General features: G+C 45.6%; 1 protein-coding gene across 2 annotated transcripts; it reads right to left on the minus strand.

The window, feature by feature from the left end:
* Nucleotides 1-205: 205 nt before the first annotated feature.
* On the minus strand, nucleotides 206-10,104 carry STOM (stomatin). 2 transcript variants are annotated; one of them, XM_038156378.1, is made up of 9 exons: nucleotides 9,901-10,104; nucleotides 6,799-6,902; nucleotides 5,903-5,975; nucleotides 4,881-4,963; nucleotides 2,951-3,154; nucleotides 2,334-2,468; nucleotides 1,713-1,893; nucleotides 698-823; nucleotides 206-611 (listed from the first exon to the last, which is right to left on the minus strand). In XM_038156378.1, exons 1-8 carry the CDS (start codon nucleotides 9,947-9,949, stop codon nucleotides 699-701), a joined length of 954 nt encoding a protein of 317 aa, XP_038012306.1. In that variant the 5' UTR covers nucleotides 9,950-10,104; the 3' UTR covers nucleotides 206-611; nucleotide 698. The 2 variants fall into 2 exon arrangements, with proteins under 2 accessions (XP_038012306.1, XP_038012305.1); XM_038156377.1 differs by having other exon boundaries at nucleotides 206-823; nucleotides 9,901-10,103.
* Between the last annotated feature and the right edge of the window lie 16,915 nt (nucleotides 10,105-27,019).

A 27,019-nucleotide genomic window follows, 5' to 3' on the forward strand; every position in this document is an offset into this window, starting at 1 on the left:
ATTAAAGAGCGGCTGTAGATCCCATGTTTGAACACACCTTAGAAACCAAAACCTTCTTTGTGCCATCTTTTGCACGTGTACTTTTTAGTAAAACATTACAGAAATTATTTTGAGAAGTTTGGGACTGCTTTGCTTTCCCCTCTTCAGAATTACACGCGTTTGAGACCCTGATAAACAGTATTTTACTCTTTCAGAAACTCACTCATTAGTAAACAGCATGTTTTTTTATTCAGGATGAGAGCAAAAAAGCATCTTGTGGTATCAACAAGAATTCACAGGGGTGGCACCTGCAGCAGCAGCGGGAGTTACAGGGTGACTCATCTTCCCCAAGGATCAACCTGGAGCTGTGCTGTTGCTCTGCTTCCCACTCCAAGTGCCTGAGCACAGCAATGCTAATTATTCCAGCTTTGTTAACTGTTTCTCCCGCTCCCAGCCAGAAGTTAAGCTCAGCTTACATCAGCTGCCACCTTGACAAACACAGGGTATATTGCTTTGGTGATGCAGAGGGAAACCTGCCCAGCAGACAGGCAGAAAAACAACAGCACTTGGGCATCTCCTGCCAGTGACAAAGGCACAGCGTGTCGAGGCACAGGTACCCAGGCCTAAAACACCTGTAAATACAGAGCTGATTGGAGCAGAAAGGGCTTAAGAAACTACTTAATGGAGTTATGCTGGCCAGTGGGAGAAGGGCACTTACATCAGTGATCCTGGCATTTCAGTTCCACTGCCTCGTCCCAGATTTTATAGATGTCAGACTCAATGCTGGTGGCAGCCTGAAGAGTCTTCCCTACGCTGTCTCCAGTTCTTCTCTTATTAATCCGTTCTACAGAGGTACAAAACAGGAAGTTTAACAGCTTGGGTTATGTGAGCTGAGGCCCAGCTGCTTTGAGGATGAAATGTAAGCCCTTATTGACACAACAACCACTCCGGGTCTGCACAGAGCAGCACCAACAGGTAAAGCACCAGTGCAGCACCTTCTGTTAAACACCACTCCTCCCTGCTGCTAGTTACAGACGTGTCCTTTCCTAGAGAAGTAAGGATGTAGATCTGGATAAAATGCAGCACTTTGGTTTTTAAAAAATATTTTTAGGAGAAACAGATGCAGAGCCTTTTCAGTGCTTTAAAGCAGTGCAACTCTATGCAGACACAGCCTCATAACAACAGCAGCCCATCAGCGACCACAAGCACGTTGTATCCATAACTACGGCATGTTTGTGCCATTCCTGGGTGGCAGAAAGACAAAGTTTCACTAACAACTGTTTCTCATCGATGGGGACTGTTTTGGAGAACATGAGCCTGATTTTCAGGAGCCCCCAGGACACCATTCCACTTCCCTTGCAGGGCTACAGACCCATTCTGTAAAAGGAATAATTCCAAATGTTGGATCACCTCTACCACAAGTGGCTTTCTCTTCTATTTGAAAAGGGAGTTTTGGATTAGAGGTGTTCCATCCAGGACAATATGGATAAAGTTTATTTAAGATCACAACCTGCTTGTACTCCTTCTGAGAGGCTTTCTACTTCAAATATTGCGATTGTCCACATTCACAAACATTACATACAAGTTCTATAACACACTCAGTAAAACAAAAAGGTTCCTCAGCAAACCCACTTTGCTAACACTGCCACAAGCTACAATACACAGGGAATTCAGTGCTGCGGACATGGGCTGACCCCGAGCTGGCCCCTCCCAGTCTCCCTACTCCGTCACACCTAGGAGGCCCTGCAGGATGTTTATGGGCAGGGGGAAGACGATGGTGGAATTCTTCTCGGCAGCGATGGTGGTCAGGGTCTGCAGGTACCGCAGCTGGAGAGCAGCAGGAGACTCCGTGATCACCATGGACGCCTCCTTCAGCGCCCTGGACGCGTTCATCTCCCCCTCGGCCGCGATCACCTGGGGAGGCAAACGGGTCAAACTGAACTCAGTCCTCCAAGTGAACTCAAAACAGGAGGAACAGGCAATCCACAGGCTGATCTCAGCCCTAGGCAGGTACCACAGGCACTGCCCAGCACCCTGCTAAGTGACCCGCCCTGGGCACGTGCTTTCACCAGGCACGAGCCCTGCTGTTTGCTCTCCAGGCCCCGGTGCCCGGCATCCTCCCATCCAGAATGCAGGAATCTCAGGTCTTGAGAATGCAATGCAAGTATTTATTCTATCTTCAAAAGCTTTTGTGCTGCTTCCAGCACTGCCTCTCAAAACCAGAGGCACTCCTCACAGCTGAAAATACTTTCTCCCTCAAGCTGTACTTTTTTGTATCTAGAAAGGCCTGAGAGGGAATGGTGTATTTCTTACTTGGGAAAAACCAAATCCAGCCCCCAGGCCGATGCCATTACCTTGGCTCTCGCCTCCCGGGCAGCCTCTGCCTCTGCAGCCATGGCTCTCTGCAGCTGGACAGGTAACTTCACATCCTTGATCTCCACACGTTCCACCTTAATGCCCCAATCGTCTGTTGCCTCATCAAGTGTGGCCTACAGAAGGCAGGACAGGTAAGTGAAGCCACACACCTGCCTCAAACTAATGCCCACATTTGAAGAATGACCAATAAACCAAATGAATTCTCTTCAAATTCTCAGACTTTCAGGGCTTTGGTATTTGTAGTACGATGTGACAGCTATAAAAGCACAACTGCTTTAAAGTAACAAAACCCCCCAGAGCTTGATTAATGTATCGAAGGAATTCTGTGGCACAGTTTCCTTCCACAGGGAAGGACTGACACAAGGATCCAGGGAAGCCATCCTCTGCTGTATCCCTCATTCCCACGTGCTAGCCCCACTGGCCCTTAATGCTTTAGTCCCTCATTCTTATTTTACAGAGTGCCCTCCCAAGAGATCTTGTCAGGGCTTTGCTACAGCTCCAGATCACTTAGAGATAAAATAAATCCCCACCTTTAGTTATCCATGGGATGGCTGCTTTACCTGCTGTTTGGTGGGTAGCTCCAAGATGCTCCTACCTGCATGCTGTGTGCAATTTCCTCACGGTCAGAGAGGATCTCAGAGAGGCTTTTGGTGCCCAGGACGTTCCTCAGGGTGGTCTGTGCCAGGAGCCGGGTGGCTGAGTCGGCGTTGGTGATGTTTGCCACGGCCAGGGTGGCGTTCTGCACCCTGTAATAAACCACTCCATCCACGTTAATTGTCACCGAGTCCTTGGTCAGGATCTGAAAAGCAGGGGGGAAAGTACAGAATATTCCATAAATACAAGGTTAACTATTAGGACAATCACATATTTTTTTACTACACCAAGTCCTGGTTTCCCACTGTCTTGAAAACAAAGTCCTTATACACAAGTGCTGCATGTGAACGTGCCCCAGTGTTCACAAAACTCCCAGTACAGCTCTGCAAAGCTGAGACTAAATATGGGATTAGAAACTTCTCAGTGAAAAGCACATTCCATTCACTTTGCCCTAATGTTATTTTTAACCCACTTCCTCGAATTCACAGAGGAATCTGCAAGTCATATCAGTGACGGGAAAAAGAGAAAAGGCAGAAATTATTTACTCTGAAATTCATCTTCATCTGAGAAGGTTTAGCCAGTGATTCTGGCAAGGAATCGCACCCAGGCGGGTCCCCGTGCTGCCTTTCAGTGAGGTTTCACCAGGGCTGTGTGAGGCAGCCTGGCAGCAGGGCCGTGGGGACCGTGCTGCAGAACTGCAGCCTCCTGGGACAGGAGGGTGGCACTGCCCAGGGGAGCTCAGAGAACCAGAGAACCTCGTTCCATGGTACACAATTCCCTTCAAGGTTTACCTGCCCTGTCCCTTCCCAAACTTCCTCTTTCAGCAGGCTTTTCAGATCACAAAGCTAAAGAATGAGTAGCATGCACAGAAATCATGTTGAACAAATAAAAATTGATTTCTGCCTCTACGTAAGGAACACAAACAAACCTAAATCCATGAGCGTAATTTAATCAAGTCAAAAGAAAAACTGGATTACTGATGGCCTCACTAATGGTACATCAGCAGCTGCAAGCACATTCTGCCTGCCAGTGATTAGGTTTCTCCCAATTACCCTTTAGAGTGCACCAGGACAGCTGCCATTTGTCTCAATCTACAGCTAACCATGAGCAACAAGCCCAGGAGCAGATCTGACAGCAAACGTGCACCACACAGCTTGCACGGAGCATCTCTGTGTCTCAAAATGCACCTGATACATGAGTGATACAGTTATAACCACCAGGATACAATTGTTCACGAACTTATTTTTAGAGGGACGGTTGGGTTTTATTCTTTTGTTATCCATCGAGTTGGCAGCACTGAGTTCAGCTGGCTTAATGCTCTGGAAACATTCTGCTACAAAGTTGAGATGTCCAAGGAAAATCAGACTGGAAATCAAAGTAATTTTTTTGTTCTTTAGGAGCTGCCATGAGCGGCAGCACTTTCATCATGTTCCTGTGCAGGGCAGAGCACAGGAGCCATGTGCACACCAAGCCAACAAGGGGAGCTGGCCACTCATCCCCCCGGTGCTATAAATAGCATTTGATGTATATTCCAATTTCATCCCATTACTTGAGCCAGTTTATACATGTAGATAAACTGGCACGGGACAGATCCCTGCTGTGCCTGGAAATCTTCCAGATTTCACAGAAGCGATTAGGGAATGTTGTATGGAGCCCAGCAGCCTTCTTTCCAAACCCCTCCCATTCCAGCTCTCAGGCAGTATTCAATTATCTCATTTGGTCCTCAGAGCTTCATCTGTTTTCTTTCAGTGCTCTTCCCTGACTGGATGACATTTCTAAGGGATATATGCATTATTCACAATACATTGCACCTGCACAAGCAATCTGTATGCCAACTGCACACTACCCAACGCCGAGAGGGGAGAAGGAAAAGCAAAGTGCACAAAATTCTGCAAGTACTTTAGTAGATGCAAAGGCAAAGGCAAACTCACCTCCTGAGGGGGGATATCAAAAGAGATGGTTCTCATATCAACTTTGATGAAGCTGTCTGTGCAAGGCAGGACAAAAAACAAACCTGTGCCAAAAAATCCATTCAAGAAGATGTGAAAATGGGTCATTAGAGCAGACAAAACTCGTTACTGCAATAAGGTGAAATCCAACTGTTGTGGCTGTGCAGCTCTTGGTCAGGAGCTCAGCAGCACAACACTTGTTAGTGGTTTCCAAACCAAGGTAAGATTTTCAAAAATGCATGCTGAGAAACTTCAGTTTATCTGGGTATCACTTACTTAGAGATGTTCAACATTTAGAAATAAAACAGCCTCAAAACTATTAACAACTACTTTTAAAAATGTTCCCCACATAGTTATTTGTGGGACCTAATTCTGGCAAGCATCAACCTCCTGCCTTCTGCTCTGGTGGCTCACTGAGATTCTTCAGCTTTCCAGCAATGTGGAACATTGCAAAGCCCAGGTGAAAGTGAAGGAAGAAGCCATTGCCCCTGTCTGTCACTTTGAGCAGCAGGAGCAACGGCTGAAAATAACAACCTTCCAGATCTCAGAGTTTCCAATATACAAAGACAACTTATCAATACTATCAAATACTCCACTGGCTTCTGTTACTTTTGAAGGATATCAAGGCTTTCAGACTCACTGGGTTTAACTGATACATCAAACTTCTTTTTTCAAATAACTCATTATTTGATGCCATTATTCCTCCCTTTACATTTAGTGCTTTTGATTCTGCCTGCAGATCATACATTAACAAAGGAGAGATCATACATTAACAAAGGAGAGCTGCATAGAATTAAGCTTGCTGTCTTCTCAATCCAGAGTACAAATCAAAACTTTATGAGCTGGAAGAGACCCACGGGGCTCATAAATTCCTGTTGTGACACATCCTCTTACTGGAAGTTACAGAATTCTTGAGAAATCCATTTGCCGCTTCACTGCAATGTCTCTACCCCATCGTTGTTTGGCTGATGACTAACAGGAACAAACTGCTGGGCAGCACATACCTGGTCCCTTTGCTCCCCCTTTTAGGATGCGTCCAAGTCGGAAGATGATGGCTCGCTCGTATTCCTTGATAATCTGGAACAGATTGTTGGATGTCACGCACGTGATGGATTCCAAATTGTGAACACACCAGGCTAGGGCAGTCTCGAGTCTCAAATTCAATACACGTTTCTCTACTGGCTGCTTTTGAGAGTTTTAGCTAAAACTCTATTGCCAAAAAGCAAAGAGCAAAGGGAAAAAATCAGGACAAGAGTCCACAAGAAATATTCCTCAGACCCTCAATGGCACCTGGGCAGGCTCAGGCACCAGCAGCAGCCATCAGGAATATCCTGGCAACAACACAACAAAGTGCAGCATGTGTGACCCAGCAGGGATTTTTCCAGCTGCAATTCTGATGCCACATCAGCCAAGCCAGGAGGAAATAACTCCTCCTGACTGGAAACTGCAAACATCAACCTCAGAGTGATCACAGACAACACTGGTCCTCAAATGTGCCACATGCAGCCACATCTGTGTACATAATGACAGATTTCTAGGTACATACTTCATATTTAGATGAGTGACATACACTGAGAGATCTTTAAAAAAAATAGTTATTTAAAAATAGTTATGGGTTCTTAATTATTCTGATCCTTCAAATGAGCTTATTTACTAATGACAGCTGGGCAGATGCAGTGAAGACACCAATGCAGGAATTATTTTGACCAAAATATTGTAATACCACTTTTATTTTTGGTTTGAAGATGAATGCACTGCAGTGCTGGGGTCTGCTATAGCTCAAGAAAGAACAGAGCTAGATTAATTTGTGTTTATTTTCTCAATAAATCCAACTGAAAACAATAATAGCCACTGTGCATTGCTAAAAGTTTAAATCCACCTTAGCAGTGAACGATTTTACCTTTATGCACATCCATACTGATATAGGAAACGTAAGAACAGTCAAAAAAAGTGAGGTGATCACCAGGATCCATCCACACACACCGAGGCCAGAGTCGTCATCATCTACAAAAGAGCAGAAATTGTCACTTTTTAAAACCTAGAGTGCCTATTAAAGTGCCTAAATTGGGCATTTATGTTGAATGTTCCTCGAAATAAGTCCCTGTTAGCACTGCTCCTCTGGCCAAATGCATTAGGTTTAGATCAGAAATCAAATTAAAAGCCAAATTCTGCTTTGATTTTCATCAGTCTCTGAGTTGTGCGAGTCAGCTGAGGGCAGAATGCTGTCCAAGCAGCATTTTTGCAGAAGTGTACCAGCACTGAAGTTTCGATTCCCAAATGCCTTTCTGTCCCCCCGGTTCTTCTCGCAGAGTGACTCACAGGCAGCAGTGGGAATCGAGTTCCTTTGTTTCTGACAAGTCAGAGGAACCCCATGGAAGGAGTAGGACACAAATGCCCCACAGGCTGCCAGCTCTGGGACAGCATCGCTGGCACCTGGGTTCTGTTCCAGCTGGAACGGGTGCAGATCTGAGGAAACCACAATTCTCACACCCGTTGGGTCTGGGAAGCTGGATAAGATGAGGTACAAGATTAGCTGGACATGAAATAAAACCTCCATGAAGAATTTTTGGCCAGAAACTCCTCCTGCCTTATTCCTCTGTCAATGGAAGACACCAGCTGAAGGTAACTCTGGGATCAAATAACGACCTGGTGGTTTCAAAAGCCGCCCAGCTAAAGCCATGCCAAAATGTGGCCTGGGAGGCATTCACAGAGCTACAGGAAGTTTCTTATCCTGCCAGCTAAGACTCTAAGGGGCTGCCAGGAGCCTGCTGCCAAGCAGGGATTCCCAGGGTGTCCCAGCACTCACAAACATCACCTTCCCACCCTGGAGGTTCGGAATTTCATGTAGAAGTCGCACCTCAAATGATGTCAAATTTCAAGATTGAGCAAAGAGGATGCTTTATTTAGCACCACTGTGTTGTTTTTCACAATACAAGAAGGGAGAGAGATGCTGTTTTGTGGAAAACCCTACGAGATACAAGAAACATGCCTGGCATTTATGGGATGAGCAGGAGATGATCCCCATCCCTGCCCACCCCACGGGCTGAAAGCAAAGGCTTGACCCCACACTCAGTGCTGGCTGACAGTATCCCTAAACCTGCCTCTGGAATTTTCTCTGAGCTAAAAGGCAGGCAAGCCCCCACCTTGGATTTATAGCCTGCTGTGGTGGGCAAGTCTAAGCAGACAAAAAAAATATGCAAATATTCTTGAGCAACCTCTTCAAGAAATAAGCCACAAGGAGAAGGACTATTAAAAAAATAAAAAAAACTTAATTGAATCAGCCTTCAATGCCTCTGAGGCTGACTGGAACGGTTACCATTACTTTAGCAAGAAATTATCACTTGGACCATCAAACTGTATTAAGAATTTATAATACACACTTAGTGCTGGAGGCTAAGAAGGAAGGGGAAAGTTCTCGTTCCAGCTTGAGGTGTGGCACACGGTTCATTTGTGATTTATTTCCTTCTGCAAAGACTCCACAATCCAAACAAGCACACCACTGTCAAACAGCAAAAATGCGCCCTGATGAAAACAAAATGCCAATTTCAAAGTGAATTATGCGTCCTCACAAATGCTTCACAGAGCATTTCACATGGAAAAAACCCAAAATTTTGACATCAAATAACCAAAACTATGTCTAATGCCACTTACTCCGTATTTTATTGTGATCACATGAGAGCTGCAGGAGAAACCACCACAGCAGCGTGTTCAGGAAAGGCTTGCAGAGACAAGACTGGCACCGACGTGACCGTGGTGAGGTATTAGTAACTAACATAGTTACACATGAAATGCAGATCCTCTCCAAAGATACCCGAGCCAGGATGTGCCATTGGGCACCAGGCCCAAAGAGATCCACAGTTATTTATACAACAACTCAAATTACCCAGCCAAAGGCTTCGTACACAAAGCTTTCTTATAAATACATTTCCTTCTCTGGCTGCAAACGAGAAAAGCATAAAATAAATCAGGATTTTTCTGTTGCCTGTTTCTGAACAGTGGAAGTAACAGGAAAACATTCCAGCTTCCAGTGAGTGAAACTGCCAGTTGTGCTATCTCAGTGCATTATCTCCAAAATGTCCTGACCCATGTCACACACCAGCACCTCCTAACTGGACGGCTAAAACCCACGTCAATAATGATACCAAGAAGTAAAAATTCAATGCAGCTCATTGCCCCACTTGAGGATGTCTACCACTTCCTCCAGTCGCACCTAGACAGGATTTGGCTGTGGTGAAAAGCTACAGTAGTGTCAAAAACAACCCCTAAGTTCTCCTTGTTCTCGTTTACGGGTGCAGTGTCCCAGAGATTACTTCTGTTGACTCTGCTTGTCATCACTTCCGTCGTTTCCCCCTTAGCAATCCGAGTTACTGCACGGGAAAGGAAACCACGCACCACAGAAACCCACCCGAGTGACACCACCGGGACAGCTCGTGGTGATGCTCTGACACGTTCCCGAGGGCGGCGTGAGGACCTGCCGGGAATCACCACCTGCGGCCACCTTACCCCAAGGGCCAGCGGGGTCCGCCTCCCGTTAACCGGGGCTGGGGACTCAGCATGCCCCGTTAACCGGGGCTGGGGGCTCAGAATTCCCCGTTAGCCGGGGCTGGGGGCTCCGCATCCCCCGTTAGCCGGGGCTGGGGGCTCCGCATGCCCCGTTAGCCGGGCTGGGGGCTCCGCATGCCCCGTTAGCCGGGGCTGGGGGCTCCGCATGCCCCGTTAGCCGGGCTGGGGTCGCTCCGGGGCCGCCGGTGACCCCTCGGCAGCCGGGGCTCAGGGAAGCGGAGGCTGCCCGGGAAGCGAAGCACAACCGCTCCTCGCTCCTCCCGCGGGCTTAACTTTGGTGAAGCATCCTCAAACTTTCCTCCGCGACTAAATGAAGCCATAATTAAAACCGAAACAAAAAAGCGGGGAGAGAGAGAGAGACACGAAGGCGCCCCGCGAGGAGCGGCCGCTGCGGGGCCGTTTGGGGACAGCCCCTGCCCGCTCCCCCTGCGGCCGTTACCTTGAGGCCGCCGGGGCTTGGCCGGGTACCCCGCTTCGTGGTCTGCCATGGCCCCCGAGTCCCCTCAGAGCCGCCTCGGAGTCAGTCCCGCGTCCCCTCCGAGCCGCCTCTGCGCTGCCCCGCCGCTTCCACCGCCGCTTCCACCGCCGCTTCCACCGCCGCCGTCACCGCCGCCCCGTCGCGGCTCCCTCAGCGCCGCCTCAGCGCCGCCGCCGCGCGCCCGCCCCGCCCCGCCCCGCTCGCGCGCTCCGGGAGGGGCCGCGCGCCCGCCCCCGCCGCCAGGGGGCTCCACCGCCGCTGAGGGCGTGAGGGAGCGGCCGGCAGCGACCCCCGCCCGGCCCCGGCCCGCCACAGCCCGGGGGAAGCGGATGGAGGGCAGCCCCGGGAACGCGGCTGGAGGGCGGCCCGGGGCTGCAGGCAGGGCATGGAAGACACGGAGGACAGGAGGGGAAGGCACGGAGTGAGCGAGCGGCCTGGCGGGCAGCCGTCGCCTGAGGTGAGTGGGCCCCGGGCATCCCCCTCCTGAGGGGAGCAGCGAGGAAAGTTCCAGCTGGCCCGGCCTCGTGTGTCGTTTAATGCTCTGTGAGGTTTTGTCGCTTTTCTTCCCCACGCTCTCTTACGCGGAGAGTTGAGATCTTTCATCCCGTTTGGAGGAGGCCACAGTAATGGTTTCTGCTGCTTTCTGAGGTCCATCCACAGAGACAAAGTCTGTGCAAAAGTACATCACACACACAGGCACTGCATACCAGATTGTTAAATTTAAGAGTTCCAAAGTTCAATTCAATATTAGTGTGAGTTATGAAGTCCATAAATAATTCCTGGCTATTCTTTAACCTTTATTTCTCTATGGGATATTGATAATTACTGGGCACGTGCAAACGTGCATCTGTCACGCACCCTCACTGCGTACTGAGAGAGAGCAATTGCTGCTTCTTCATAAAACACATTGCAGCCTATGAACAAAAACGGTATTAGGCTACTAAAATGGATTTATTTTCAGTGTTGATGCTATTCTGTGTTAAACTCTTCCTTGGAAGAGCCTAAAGGGACAGCCTAAATCTTGCTGTCCATTACGTTCCAGAGGAGCAAAGATTTTGGTTTGGTAGCACAATTGGTTGAGGCAGAGGTAGGAGTGGAGCTGAATGCTAAATGTGGTCGTGGTTCTTGATGTCTCCAAGTGACAAGAACAGCACTGGAGAACGACCAACACTTCCTCCAGTGCGTGTAAGACCCCTCGTGAGCACTCTTCCTATTGCTGCTGTGAGCTCCTCCTGCCACACTTGTGCCACTTGGTTTCAGACTGATCCAGATGAGCAGTCCATGAAACTAAAGACTAAATCTCTGACCTCTTCAAAGTCCTTCTCTCCATTATCTTTACTCGTATCTCTGCTATTAATACATTTATGTGTGCTGACACCTGCTGTTCTCATGTTAGTAATTTCTCAACCTTTTTGTCCTATTGACTACAACTCCGTGAGTTCACCTCTGCTCTGTGTGTAACACGTGGGGCTAATTTTTCACGTGGGTGAAAGGAAGGGACAACCTGTGAGCTGTCTAAATGAGAACTGATAAATAATCATCCTGTGCTCAAGTTGTCACCTGCAGGCAGCTCGCAAATGCCACGGAGAAACTTACAATGCAATGTGATATTTGAGCATGGGTTGTAAATATCACCGTGCTGCAATTGAATGAGAATCTGTGAAATTCCATGGGCTGCTTGACCTTAGGATCTCCTGGCACATAGGCTGGTTTTGAGCGCATCAGCATCGATAAGGAAGGAAGGATGTGCTGGAAAAGGGAGGGACAGGCTCTGTGGAAAGAGCAGATAAGCTGTGAGGAGCCCCTGTCCTCCACAGCGAATTTGCCGCTAGAAGAATCTGAGCTACAAGGTAATGGTTCTGTGATTCCATAGGAGCTTTGAAAATTTATACAGATTGCTCATTAAGAGATGTACAGCACGGGTTTACCTTGTTTCAGCAAGGAAGAGGAAGCTCCTATTCCATTCTCCTCTCTAAAGTAAAAAATAAGCAGTTAAGGCTCCATCAGCTGGGAGCCCTGGTTCAGCAGTCCCTCAGCAGCACGCTGTGTAGCGATGTACAGATTTATGTTGGCATTTTGCTGAAAGAAGAGGAAGCTTCTCTCTGATTTTAGATGGGCCTGCATTCCATCGTTCATTCTTTGGCTGTTTGCCAGGGAAGGTGGACAAGCCCCTGGGTGGGGTGGGCAAGGACCCTGCTGTCCTGCGGGGCATTGCTGCCATCTGCTGCCATCGGGGTGCTCTCCCACAGGGCATTTCTAGCACACTGACCTGCGGCAGAGCTTCCCTTCCCCTCCTTCTTCCCTGTCCCCCTTCCCTCTCCTCTCCTTCTTTGCTAAATAACATAGGGATTTCTTCTCTCCTGATTTTTGGTTCAATAACTAAAGGAAATTAAGAACTTGATTTCTGTCTGCCTAGAAGAAAACAGTGGACTTGCAAATTGATGTATTAATCTCTAGGCCTTGTGAAGAGGAGCATTTCATGGGATTTTGACTTTATTATTTCCGTAAGTCAGTGGCATTTCCAAGATGGGAGTTCTGGCAGCAGGAGCTCTTGGTACTGCTGTGTTTATTTAACCTTTCCTTGAACTCCAGTGCATGGTGAGGAGTGAATTGGAGATCAGGCGTGTTGGGGTGTACTCTGCAGTACTCTGCGCTCGGGTATTCATTCATTCAGCGCCGTTTGCAGCGGGGCCGTGCTGCAGTGTCCCGCGCTGCCGTTGGGTGTCAGCAGGGCACTGAGCACAGCCTCCGCTCGCAGCCGGCTCCAGGCTGCGACTCAGCGCGGGAATTTTTGTCACCTCAGTGGGTTTTTTTAAAACACGGTAAATTGTAGTCCCCAAGGATTATGGAATGATAGCAAAGGCTATTTCCGAAACTGTTGTTGATTCTTACCTTAAAAAGTAGCTGGATGTAGAATACCCAGTTTCAGAATTATGTTTGGAGCTGGCTTATTACACTGAACTTTATGTGAAACCTCAGTTTTACTCATGCTCTTCTAAACGCATGAAGTGCTGTGTGCTGTGAGCTTCCCCCAGGGATTAGCCATGGCAGTTTGGTAGTGAGGTGTGCTGGTGTGCCTTATTTTAGTGAGCTTTTCCCAGTTTACAATACATTTTAAGCAACTCTTACCATTGTTTGCCAGTGCTGTTTGCCATTCTGAGTTTTGAAGGGTGCATTTAAGCATGTCAGGACATCTATTGGCTTCCTGCTACATATGTGTTCAAATATTTTGTTGAATTTTTAGTTCTCTGGAGAGCTTTTTCACTTCCCTTACACATTTGCAGTAGGTCTGTGTCCATATATTTTGGCTTTAATCTTAAAAGTGCTGTTTTGAATCATTTTCCCCTAAAACATCTAAAAGTAATCAACCCCAGAATTGCAAGTTCCACAAACATTTCCCACGCTGTAACAGCCTGCATTTCATTTAGTTGCCTATTTTTATATCGTGGGACTATTTGTTTTCAGTGGAAATAGAGTATGTTGGATAATAATCCCAAAATAGGAATGTCCTAAAATCAGGTTTCTTTAATCAGAATAATTTCTCCCACATTAAAAGATTCATAGTTTAAAATAGCTTTGAGTCTGGGAGGTTCATTATTTTGATGTTGTTTACACTTAGAGAATACATATCAAAGAGCATTCAGGCCAAGCTCCTCCTGAGGGGATCCCGAGCTTTGGGGCTGCTGTACAGGGATCTAACAGGAGAAAGAAGGGGTCACAGCCATCTGCCTCCCCCGAGGGGTGCTGCTGCTGGGGGCATCTGAGCTTTGAAACAAATCATTGTGCAAAATATCTGCATTTTTTTTTCCTGACTGAGGATACTTTCCTTATTACTAACGCCGAGAAAATCTGGTCAAATTTTCAGCGAATAGTTTTACTGCCAAACTATCTGTGAGTATTACAAGTGTTTTAGAAATCTAGGAAATTCTGCACAACTAACTCCTTTGAATTTTCCTATGCATTCTGTTAAGGTCCACAAATACAAATCAAAGTCAAAATAAACTGTCCTTGCTGATGGGATTTGCTGACAGAGAATATTTTGGAGATGTTTTTTGTTTTCTGGAGTGTTTCTTACAGTTCAGTGAGGCAGAGTTTTCAAGATTTCCAGCAGTCTGAGAGCTCCTCCAGCCCCGGAGCCAGTTTGGAAGAGGGCAAGAGAAGAGAAGGGGATGCAGCAGTTGTAAATTTCCAAATTTCCCAGAGCTCTCCAGTCAGTTTCTCTGAGGAGAAACCTTCCTCCTATTTCCTATGCTGCTCGTGTGCACAGAGCCTTTACTCGTCATTTCTGGGCTTACCCAGGATCCATCTGGGCAGCCAGGGCTCTTTTTGATTTTTCAATGTAACGATTTCTTTACTTCTGTACGTTTGGCAAAAGAGAAAATTTGTGTCTGACAAAACAGAGAAAGCCTGAGGTAACACACACAAAGCAAGCAAATGTGCTAGAACAAGTCAGAGTCATCGAGGTGCCTCAAAGCAGCAGTGGAATGCCACTTTGCTATTCCAGAAACCCCGGCTCAGAAGGATCCCTCCTGCATATGTCACTGAAATTACAAGTTTGTCTCACACTTAGATAGCCTGGGGGGGTTAGCACTTGTAACTGCTCCATCCCTGGAGTGAAGGAGCAGAGCTGCATTCCAGAGCACTGGCACGCTTGAAAGATTCAGTTGCAGAATAAGAGATTGTGTTACTGTAAAAACCAGATACTGAAGGGCTGTACATTTCACCCTGTGTATTTAATAGTTCTGAGTTTTAAACCAGAATAACTGTGTGAGACACTGAAAGCTGTTCTGGCCAAACAATGCAGCCTAAATCTGATGATAAAAGTAACAAAGCTCTGGGGACTTTGTAATAAAAATGTATTTTATTGCAAATACACTTCTGGAAGCAGTGATTAAACTGTATGGATGCAGAAAAAGAACTGAAGGAAATGTTAAGAAAAGGAAGACAAACATTTGTATTCACTTTTATTGACAACAAACTTGGCTCTGAGCTGGGGGTCAGTGGCAGTAGACTCTGGTGAGTCATTTATTTGTGTCAGAATATTCCTGAAATGACCCGGTCCTGTGTTCAGCATTTGCATGACGTTATTTTTTCCATGGTCGGGGTTCCTGTGGGGCTCAGATTTCTGTAACAACCTTTGACAGGAGATTTTGAGCACAAATGGCAGGTGACTGGCACTCAGAGATTTTACTGGATGACCAAACCCCACAATTTTCCCTGTTGTTCCCCCGTCCGTGGCAGCTGTTGTTCTTCCCTTGTCTTTTTATAGAATCATAGAATCATTTAGGTTGGAAAAGACTTTCAAGATCCTCGAGTCCAACTGTTACATGAATTGAAAGAGCTAATTGGCGTTTTTGAAAATCTAGCATTAAGTAAAGCTGAAAGTTTAAGAACAGGTTTGATAGAGAAACTGAGAGCCCCATGATGTGTTTCTATGGAAACTCCAGTTTGAGGTTTTATCTGATGGATTCTGAAAAGGGTACAATCTGCCTCTTTTTTGTGATTGGGTAGACAGAGGAGAAATACAGCAGAATCAGTGTTGCAAAGTGATCTTTGGAAAGATAGTTAATGAAGTGCTTCAGGATGAAAACTGCTGCATAAATGAAAGGTGACATTTCTGTCTTAATCACTGCCTTTAATGATGAGATTTTTAGGACAGATTGCTGGGGAGAAGCTGCAGCCCAGCAGTCGAAGTACTGGTGTAAGTTTCCATTCAGCTGCTGCTGCTGAAATGTTTGATTGTTTTTACTGAGTGTCTGAGCATTAACTTCTTGCTTAGAGTTGGTCACAGGATGTGGGCATTTCCTGGGCACATCTCCGGGCATTTCCAGTCCTGACTTATCACATTTGTGCCTTCCTCATTCTCTGCTGTAAATGTCCACCCTGCCCTGCTGAGCCACATCCCTGCAGTCCCAGAGTCCCCCCAGCTGTGCCGGTGGCCTCTTGGTTTCTCTGATTGTTGTGGAATTCCAGAATGCTTTGGGTTGCAAGGCAACTTAAAGTCCATCAGTGGACTGGGCCGGGTGCCTCCAGGCTCCACCCAGCCTGGCCTCGGACACTTCCAGGGATCCAGGGGCATCCAGGGCCAGGGCCTCCCCACGCTCACAGGAATTTCCCCGCAGTATCCATCCAACCTGCCCTCTGTCCACGGGAAGGCATTGTCCCGTCCTGTCCCTCGTGGTGCTGCAGCAGCCTGTGCCCAAGCCCTGAGCCGCGGGCTGTGCTGATGAGGCCGAGACCCTGCAGCTCCTTCACCGGGTCAGGAGTGGAACGTGCTGCTCACAGGTGAAAGCTGTGATTCACAGAGCCCTTGTGCTGTTTCTGTCCATGCTTTTATTCACTTGATTTCCCTTTCTTAACACAGATCAGTTCACAGCCTTAGAATTCACTACGCACCATCCATTCATCCTCACTTTCCAGCAGATCTTTCAGTAGTTCACGGCAGAGACGGATGCTCCCTTAATCAAGTTTGAGTTGAGAAGTGGCACCTTGTGCTGGCTGTGGTTAATGCCCTCACAATTCCATGGCCATGCCAATGCCTTCGTTAGCAACACAGCACATGCTCATGTTTCGGATTGGTTGAGGCTCAGACATCATCTTTGTCTTCTAATACTGACTGTTAGAGCAAATGAAATAACTCATTTCGTTTTACTCATTTTTACTCTAATGAGTTCAGGAACTACTTAGAATCTTTTACAACAACTATAGATTCACTCCTAAATTGATGCTTTAAATGGAAGAGTAATATGGAAAAGAGCAGAAATTAATTTCCAATTTAAGGAATTTTATTTCTTCCCACCTCCTCATAAAACTCAGAGCTACCTGCAGTTTCTTTCCTCTTGATTTGGCTTTTAATCTTTTGTTGAACTGTTTCCCATGTTTGCTGCTACTTTCCTTTGGGGAAATACTGTTGCACAAGTAAAATGTGGAATATAATGTAAAGAGCACTGTTTCCAGCAGCAGCTACCAAGCAGCCCTAAAGTTCAGGATTTTTCATTCTGACACAAGTGTTTGATACTGGAAATGAAATATTTCTGCTTTGGCTCGTTTGATTTGTTCCTTTAAATAGATCAAGTGGAGTACACCAGGTGTTTGGGGCTCTAGCACAAAATAAAAGGAGAAATTAATAAGGGTTTAGATAATTTTAAAGATAGCGAGAGTGGTTTAATGGGAGAAAAATTTACTGTTTCCATTGTACAAAACCAAACAGAAACAGGCTGGTGCCAGCAGCTGAACAATGTAAAATAATGACTGGCTTTGTCTCTGGGAGGCTGTTCAAACCAAATGACTGAAATTATCCCAATGACGTGTTCCCAGTTCGAGAGATAAAAATGAATTCATGAGTATCGTGCATTTCTGGCCTTCATAATTCCACTCTCCTTTCACTTCTGGCTGCATTGTCCCCAGAATTTGGGATAGCAGTGCAGGGTTCTGGAGAGGTAAATTGCTGGCAGAGGGTTTGAAAAGGATTCATTATCACCATGCCAAGCTAGAAGAGATTTGTTTTTTCCTTCCTTGATTTGTAATGTGGCTGCAGAGACCAGCAGTGGCTGCTCCAAGTGAAATTCCGAATCCCAGAGAGCTCAGCTTTATTCTGCCCGTTCTGCAGGGGGTTGCAGAGGAATTCCCAGGGATTTCAGACACGTTCTGCAGAGTACTGACAAGACTTTGCTAAACACAATCACTGATCTCAACACTCAAGCTTCATTCTGGGCAGCTCAGACTCGCTGTCCTGTGACAAAAGGACGCTTCCTTAGCATCCACATCTTCAGTGTTTACTCTGTGCATTTTGGGAGTTATATCCACACTAACTACAGGTCCTGGCTGAGCTGAGGTTGCTGCAGTCATTCCAGATATATCACGTGCAATATTCTGCACTAGAACAGGGGAGTTACAGCAAACTGTTTGTCCCCAGGGCCAGCAGTTACACCATTTGGAAAGAAAACAGAAATGATTAAACCATTATGGCCTCTGACTCTCTTTCTCACTTGGTTGACAAGATCTGTTTGGTTAGAAGGATTTGATGACTGTGTTTAAATTACAAGATACGATGGTCAACTTTTCAAGAGGATATTGCTATATTTAGTAAATCTCTCTAATAAAGCACTGCTTGTAGAAGCTTTTACTCAAGCTTTCTTTAGAGCTGTCAAGACACTCTTTAGTCAGTGACTTTTATTGCTTGTCTCTATGCAGTGTTTGTCGAGCAGCTGATGATCTGATCATAGAACAGTATCTGGTGTGCTTTGTGAAAGAAATGTTTTATTTTTATTTCTACTGCTTCAGCAGGACAATTTCATATTGGGTGCATCTGTTCTTATTAGTCACAGCTAAAGTAGCTCGAGGGAGCCCCACAAAGCTATATAGATTCTTTAAAAACTTCTGTGACAGATATATTGCTTTATGACTCCCCACTGGGCTTTGCTATTTTCTGAAACTTATTTCACAGAAAGCCTTTTTTAGGATTATTACTGTTAATTATTTTCCTTAAAGTAATAAGATGCTATTTTTATTTACAACATGAAAGAAGTTTGGTGTATACATAAAACATCACAATCTGACTTCAGTGCTATTTCAGTTGAACTGGGTGAATTAGAAGCAATTACTTTGTGTATAAATAATGTGGATATTCCTGAAAAGTGTGGGGTTTTTTGGTATAAAGTATCTTTCCTTGCATTTAACTCAAGTCAGTTTCCAAACATTGGACAGGGCCTGATTTTAGGAAGAAATCTCTACGGAGCACCCCAAGCCAGGAGGGAATTGTGCTGTAATTTCAATAAAGGTGAGAGTTTACTGGCAGTCAATGGAGGTTAAAACATTCCAAATGTAGCATAAAACAATCCCTGGCATCCTCTGCTCCCTGAGATCCTGTGACAGCTCTTTGGCCTTTGCCTTGTCCGGGTTCTGCTCATGAAGGGTTCCCCGGGCCCAGTGAATTTCCCTGCTGTGTGTCAGGGGTGCCCGCGGCGCTGCTGTGAGTGAGGCTCAGAGCCTGAGGTGATGTGAGATCCAGGAAATGTTTGTGCCTGAGAGGGGCAGGAGAGCCCTCTGGAGCTCAGATCTCCTGTGCCTCTCCCTGGGGTGGGAGCTGTTACTCCAGGAAGGTTGCTCTGGCTAAGCAGCGTGCCCCAGCGCTCCGTGGAGCTGTTCCCCTGGAGCTCAGGGAGTGCATTCAATCTGCAAAGTGCTGCTGAATTCTCGGGCTGGCAGTCTGCTATCACACCGTGCTGCGTTTTTGCTTTGATGTGCTCCTGCCTCCAGGAATGGTGCTGTAATTAACAGTGTGGTGGATGTGGAGGATGACCCTCGGTGCTCCGTGCTCCCAGCACAAGTCCATCACTTTGCTGATTGTTTGGTCCTCACTGATCCTCCACCTGTTTCTGTTGTGTTTTGCTGCTGTCTCCAGGGAGTGGGCAGTGGTGTGAATCTCTCCTCACACAGCAGCTGAAGATGCATTTCTTTCAAAGCCTGCAGTCGATTTCCTGAATTGCTATTTTTGCTCAATTTGTGATAGACTTGAGGTCTCGTTCCTTATTAAGTTGTTTTAGAGCTCTCTGTGGCTCTGGTTAGACTGGAATCAACACGGACAATGGGGGAAATCCCACTGCTTGCCTCTCCTTTCATCCACAGGACTGTGTCTTAATGGCTTGCAAACTTTCTCGGCTGAAGTCATCTCGCATTTGGAAGGGATTTATGTTTCTATTTCTTGCTGTATGCATTTGTCCTTTGACTTTTTCATGTAGGTTTAAAATACAATGGAAGTGCCTGAACAGTCTGTCCACAGAGATGCCAGTTACACTGAAGTAATTAAAGTCGTGCCAGTGTTTCCACTATAAAATGCATTTCTCCAAGTTTTATTACTCGGTTTCAATAGTTTGTTCTTGTAAACAAGATGTACACTCAGACAAATTGTTTTGAAATGTGTTTTAAATGTCCCTTCGCAAATTTTTTGAGCCGTAACACAACTGGGGAGAGACCTGAGCACTTGGCTGAGTTTTGGCTTTCATAAATCACAGAGAAATGTATTATTTTTCCCAGTGAAATGGTGCAACTTGTACCTAATGAGCCTCACTGCTGGTGGGGACATTAGGCTTAGCATTTGCTTCTACTGTGATTTCAGGGAAACATAAAAACGAGAAACTATTGCTGTTATGCACAGATTAAAAATTCTACCTAGGCCTAGGTAGCTACAGGGCATGACTGAATGTTTCACTTCCCCCCCCTTAATTTACAACAACAAAAAAACCTTCACAAGACTTTATGGCACTAGAGGAGGTACAAAGGCTTGAAGGAGAAAAATAATGTCAGTAGGTTAGATGTTAAAGACTATAGTGCTAATGATAAATATAGCCCAATTAAACCGAGCCACAAACTTTTCCAGCAGGTTCTATCCTGCTTTAATGGCTGGGATTTACTGCCAGCAAACTCCATCTCCTTGAGACTGATATAAATAGAGACATAAAATGTCAAGCTTGACAAGTAGCATTTCATATCAGGCGCTGTCTTGCTCATTGTGTTCTCCAGTCACAGATTGTCCTTTAATACCAAATTGTAAACCTACCTTTTCAATCAGCTTCGAGCCAAATGTTCTCTATTATAGTGTAACAACCTCTGCAGTAAAAAAGATTTTGGCTCTGCTGAGCAAAGAATCTGCCCTGTGCATAACACTCCCCATCTCTGGATTTCCATGTTGATTTGACATATAATTTGTCATTATGGAGATTTCTTCCCATTTCTGTTGCTCTTGGGTGCAATCATAACTTTTTGGTAATGAGAAATTATTTTCTTGCTTGCAATTAAAAAGGAATAGAGATAAGATCTATGTCAGTGCATAGGCTAAAGCTGTCCTAAAGTTCTGGTGTCGTTTGAGTGTGTGCTTACAAGAATTAGTTTGAAGAAGAGGGGACACCTGCAGCCTCTGTAAATACCCATAAGTGTTTGGGATTGTCAGAACTCTGTAGGGGAAATCTCCCAGTCTTTACATGATGGAAAAAATGGAGAGAAATTCCACTGAAGAAATTTCATGAATTCAAATACTCATATGAAAATCAGTATTCCAGTTATTGTGCAAACTAAGAAGAGGCAGTGATCTTCTGTTGGATATTGAAGTAAAAGGGAGAAACCCCTAAACTGTGGGACAAATATGCTGTTCCTTTGGGGAGTGAGCAATGCATCCATGCAGGGAACCCAAGGCAGGCAAAATGCAGTACCTGCTGTGGCTGAAAGGACAAGCAGACGCTTTTAGGAGTAGGGTGTAAGAATGGAAGTGCAGAGTATTTGCACTGGAGCAGGACTGGGTGGCTCAGTTGCTGTGGAAGGTTTGTCGGTGGGAATGCGGTGGAACGGAAGGTCAGGGCACGATTCAGAAACTGCAGAGTGGAGCAAGGTGAGGAAGCTGCAAAACCTGGCTCTGCCAGAGGAAACACTCAACATAATTACCATCCCAATTTGTATTACATAACTTCAGAGGATGAGGTCTGCATTTAATTTATGAATGGGATGCAATCTGGAAGGATTTGGATGTCTCCTTCCTTCAGTCACTCACGCTGAATATGTAAGTGTGCGCTCACAGTGCCCTGTACCCTCAGCTGAAATCACTGCTGCTTGTTAAAAATAAATTCAAGGACGAGCAGTTGACTTCAGTTAAAAATACAAGCAGTGAAGGGGTACAGCTGTACTGGGATGGCATTTGGACTGCCATGGCCTTGATACCTTGTTCATGATGTTAGAAAGCTTCATTGTAAGAAATGACTCAAGTGCTCCTTTTCTTTTTCTTGAGCTTATTCCTACATACAGGTTTTGAATGGGAACATTTCCCAAGTGGTAAATTCTATTTTGCCTTTGTATCTTCTGTCTCCATCTCTGCCATCTCATAAAATGTTCATTATGTTGAGCCCAAAGTGACTGAGCTGAACTTTCATGGGGTGATTTGAGCTGCATAACAAAGCCCAAGATCCAGGCACTTGCCTGAGCTCATAACTCTCAGCAAACAATTGTAACCTCTGAGGATCTGTAGGGCTCCTCTGAGTTTGCAAAGTGCTTTGAGACTCTGTGGATGTAAAGCAGTGTGTAGATGTATCGTTTATCTGGTTTGTGAACATTGATGCCCAGAGCTACGTTGGTATTTTTAGAATTAGGCTGTGGTGAATCAAAATGGTAATTTAGCAGTACCTGGGGCTGCAGTTTGTGCATCCTTGGGGGTACAAACAGAAGAGGCTCTAAAGATACTTCAGCCTGATCCTGTATATTTGTTTGGTTTGTTTCATCCTTAGCCTCTCTTCCTCTTGGGAATTGGGACAGTGAAGTACATTTCCATGTTTCCTGAAGTAATTTGCTTAAAATCTCCTACACGTTATGTCAGCTATGTTTGGAACTAGTGAAATAGAGTAGTAGGAAGTTCCTAAAGTGCTTCCCTGCTTCTTTTTCCTGCTTCCTGTTCAGCCGGAGTCAACTTTGAGGTCAAATCAGGTTCCTCAAAGCTCTCTCTGGTCTGGTATTGAGATCACCCCGTTTCAGAATGGTCAGGGGACAGAGTACGGGGGAAATGAAGATTTAAATGCCATTAATTTCTCACTGTGGTGTTTCTGTTCCAGAAAGGATCCTCCCGAATCCCCCACAAGAGGGAGTTTCAGACTTTGCTATGGGGGAACAAAGGCAGCACCAAAATGCGAAGAGCACTGGTGCCCAAACTGCTTTCTTCACATAACCCCACTTAAAAGGGCTTAATGCAGCCATACCCATTGCCCCAAATCCCAGGCTGGGCCGGCAGAGTTGTTCCCAGCATTGCTCTGCTTCAGCTGCGGGGTCTCGTAGGAGGAGCTGTTCCTTGTGTCTCCGTGGCCGGTGTTTAGGTGGGCTGTTGTCACTGAGCTGTACTTGTCACCTCTGCAGCAGAGGTGGTGGCTCTTCCTGCTGTGCAGACGAGGAGCCTTTGGAGCAGGCACGAGTGCCATTCCATCATCCCAGGCTTGCTCTGTAGGGAACACAGTGTGAGAGGAAGGCCTTGGGTGTGCAGGCTGAGGACCCTCACCCAGCATGGGCGCTGCTGAGCTTTCACCTGGGGGCAGATGCAGCCCCCAGCTGTTGGTCGGGTGTGTTTTCCACCCGCTGGCCTGAGGGAGTCAGTCCCAAGGCTGAGCACAGTCGGAGGGAGACACAGGGATGAACATCAGATGGGTCTGTGCCCTCGAACTGACAAGCCAAGTAAATGATGCTGATTGACGCTGAAGGGCTCGGCTGTGAGGAAGCCAGGAATGGGTTTGCTCTTCACCCTCTAACTGAAACTGTTCCCCACTTCTGGGTGCTTCCAGCGGGCTCAGGAAGGTCAGAAACGTAAGGGCAGACTTTGAAAGTTATTCTGAGCAATTGACTATGAAAACAGGGCTGTTATTTATTCTCCTGCTAAAATTATTTGTGCAGAGAGTGAGACAGAGCACAGCTCTATCATGCCAGCCACCTTCGCTGGTTGTCAGCTGCAAATTAAAGTAAAAAACCTAGAGCAACTTCAGCTTAAGTGAATTTGAAAAACCTCTCCTCAGGATGAAAATAAGGAATAAAAGCAGAAGTCTTTCTCTACAGATCTTCTCTGAAGCACCAGATCTGAAAAGGAGCCTGTATTGGTAAAAGCTAACTGCTTTTAATCTATTGTAAGGCTGCGCTCTTCTGAAAAACCTTCTGGCTGAATGATACATTCACTTATGTTTAACCAGAAAATCCATTAGAGGCACAGAATAGATCTTCATTTCAGATTGGGTGAAAGGAAACCAAGGCTGAAACACCAAGAATATGTGGCAGAAGTTTAAAAAAGCTAAGTTAAAGGAACCAAATTAAGGAATTCAAAGAAGTATGAAATGATTCAAAGGCTGAAGAAAGGCTGTCATAAAAATACAATATTTCTGATGACCCACACATTGTTCTGCAGTCCCTATTCAAATTATCAAAGTTTTGGGAACATCAGCCAGTGATCAGCTGGGACCTGTGTAAGTTCTCTTGTGTTCTTTTCCTGGGAGAAAATGCTGCCTTCGTGGACACATATGGGGAACAGCTCTTCCTAAGGGCCTTTCTCCAGTTCCTCTCTGGAACTCCTGCATCATGAAGGGGCACTTGTGTCCTTAACACCACGAGCAGGCTGCACAGTTTGCTACAAGGAGTAGCCGTGAGCTCAGGAAGGTCTCTGTAACAAACACTTCTGCCTTTATATGGAGACAAACATAATTACTTTCAGCTTAAGTGCCCTTCCTGCTTAAACTACTCACTTCATGTTGGTATAGGAGAATGGGTCTTACATACCAAGTGCAAATGATACTCCTTGAGTGTCATCTCGATCCTTGAGATCAAAATCATATTTCTCTTGGGTGAAAATGAGCGAGGTTTGTTACAGGTTAAGTCTCACTGTTGCTACTGTGAGACTTTAACTCATTACCATGAGGTTCTGCTCTGTGGGAAGGAACTGGATCCTCCTCTGAATCCATGCTGTGTGTGTTCATGCAGTGGGGTTTGTGGGCATGTTGGAAGGGATTGTCCTGCCTGAAGCCTTTGCTTCTCTTCTTTGGTTTCATTCAACAGCACAGCATCTTTTCCTTTGTCAATCCTCACTTTTTTATAAAGGCAAATAACTTCCCATGTTTATTTGTAATACATCTATCAACAAAAATAAATGTTCTAAATGCATTTTATAAATTCTCATTTTGAAATATGAGGCATGAGTTCCTGTGAGTTTAGAGAAAAGCCAGCACAGATTTTGTGGTAAATCAGTTTGTGAGGTTTGTCTAAAGCATTCTGTAACTCTGCAGTCAGTGAACTCAACATCTTTTCTCTTTGTTAAAGAGAATGCTCAAATCCATTAGTTAATTCAAGCTGAATAAACTCTGTGGTGTGCCAAATACTATAAAAGGGAATATTGAATTGTTCCTTGGAAAGGCCCCTAGGATCTGTCATGTCCATTCAATATTTTTTCACTAAGATGCAGATACGCTCCCGTGTCTTTATGAACCATCATCACGTGAGGTTAGTTCTGTATGACCAAGTAAGAATATGAGCCTGATGCTTGCTCAGCTGACAGCACTTGGTGAATCCGGTGATTGTGTTGTAAGCTGCAAGGTCCTGGGTTCAGGTTCAGGCTGCTGGTGACACAGTTCTGTGTGCGGGTTTGGGTTTGTGACCTCCTCCTGCAGCAGCTCAGAGCAATCCATTCCCCTTGGATTATTCATGGCGCTGCCACTGCAGCTCAGTCACATGGCACTCCAGAATTACACAGAGCCCAGCTCCAGGGCCTGGAGTGAGAGCAAGCACGGGAGTGCAGGGGGTGTGCCTGGGACCCTGGGGTGCTGGGAGGCCTCCAGATATGAATATTCACATTTATCTAACTGATAAGGCCCTATCATGTCATCTGTTTGTAGAACAAATCTGTCTTGGCTTGCTGCTTCTCCTTTGCCCGTATTCCTCTCAGGCTGAGTGAGGGCACAGGGCTTTTCCTCCAGAGCAGCACAAGGAACAAGGAGCAGCAGGTGTGTGGGGCAGGAACGCAGAGGCACTGGCACATCCCGGCCTCGGCCGTTCCTCTGGGAGGGAGGAGCTGCTCCGCGGCCTATCGCTGCTGGGCACAGCTGCGGGGACCCCGCGAGATAGGACTGCTCCATGTTTAATTTATGCTGCCTGTATTCAGAGAGTGAAAGATCATCCAGGGAGACTTTTTTTTTGCCATTGGAATAGCAATGCCTTTTCTTTCCAGCCTTCTTTGTGCTTTTGGAAACTTCGTGCTATTTTCTGTGACTGTGTGCTACCTTTATATAACCCAGGTAATATTTCACAAGCATTTCAATGGACAATGGTGCTGTCAAGGACTGTGGTGCTGCTTCTCACATTATATTGCTAAGCAACATACAATACAGCAGCATGATACCTTCTGCAGTTGGTAAGGAGTCAAGCTCCAATATTCAGTAAAATTATTCTGATCTACTTTTCTGTTACACAAGAATCCACTCATTTCAGCACATAAAGATTTGTATAATTAGTAACAAAATCGTACAAAAGTTAGACATTTTGGTGGGGTTTTTAAAAAGAGTTAAATATATTTTTTTCGTAATTTCCCCCAGAGAAGGTGGTCTTAGCTATTTTGAGATGGTGTGGCTTTCACTGACTTTGTAAAGATTTGCTTTTATCAAAGCACCAGTTAAGTAAAATGCTTCAACTTTGAAGCAGCTTTGTTTGCTTACCTGCTTAAAATTACAGATGTGCTGGAATACCTCACTCATAATGGACCAGCTTTAGAGCAGAGAGAAGATGTCAAATCTCTGTTCAGATCAGCACAGATATTTCATAACATTACCTGAACTACAGACTGTAGTATTTGATAAGGTGGAATCTCACTTCTCTCATGTATTCCATACTCCTCTATTTAAAGCCAAGGTAATGATGAATTTGAAAAGATCTGATCACTTTGTAAATTCACATCTGACATTTCCTAGTGGAGATCATTTTTGTCAGCTGATCTCATCTCTAGAGAAACAGATGCATATTTTTGTTTATATTGATATTTTAAATAATTCCATAGGGCCATCGCTCACAATGTGAACCTCCTTTGAAGGGGTCTCTCTAAAGTATTTCAGTAGACCCTGAGAGGAGAATTGTGGCATTTGGAGGTTTAATGAAGCCTTTCCTGTGAGTTGTTTCCCACTGGCTTTCAGCAGCCATTAGCCCCAGTTCCACTTGCTGGCCCTGGCTAAGCAAATCTCTCATGTCGTTGCTATCAAGGACTATTTCAACATTTTACTCTCAGCATTAGCCACTGTGATAGGGATCAAAGGAGACTTTGTGTTATTCATCTTTTATCTTAAAGGCTTGGAGCATGAGGTCAAAATCAGAGTTATTGTCAGTAATGAAATCACAAACTGTGCAATATTGAGCGAGGCAGGATCAGCAAAACCAACAATGTGGAACAGAAATGATTTAGGTGCTTCCAGGAGGGATTGCTGGGAGCAGCTGGGCTGATGTGGTGGGAGGGGAGGATTTGGGACTGTGAGAAGCTGTTTCACATGAAAAAGCTTGATGCCCGTGGAGGTGGTCTCCCCTGGCTGGGTGTGGG

The sequence above is a fragment of the Motacilla alba genome, chromosome 17, assembly GCF_015832195.1.
Source record: "Motacilla alba alba isolate MOTALB_02 chromosome 17, Motacilla_alba_V1.0_pri, whole genome shotgun sequence".
In the NCBI taxonomy this organism is placed as follows: domain Eukaryota; kingdom Metazoa; phylum Chordata; class Aves; order Passeriformes; family Motacillidae; genus Motacilla; species Motacilla alba.

Coding starts and splice junctions, on each gene's coding strand:
- STOM (XM_038156378.1), bottom strand. CDS start 9,949: ATGGCAGACCACGAAGCGGGGTACCCGGCCAAGCCCCGGCGGCCTCAA. Junction 4,964..5,902: donor AGGGGGAGCAAAGGGACCAG/GTATGTGCTGCC, acceptor TTTTTGGCACAG/GTTTGTTTTTTGTCCTGCCT. Junction 1,894..2,333: donor CCCGGGAGGCGAGAGCCAAG/GTAATGGCATCG, acceptor TTGCCTCCCCAG/GTGATCGCGGCCGAGGGGGA.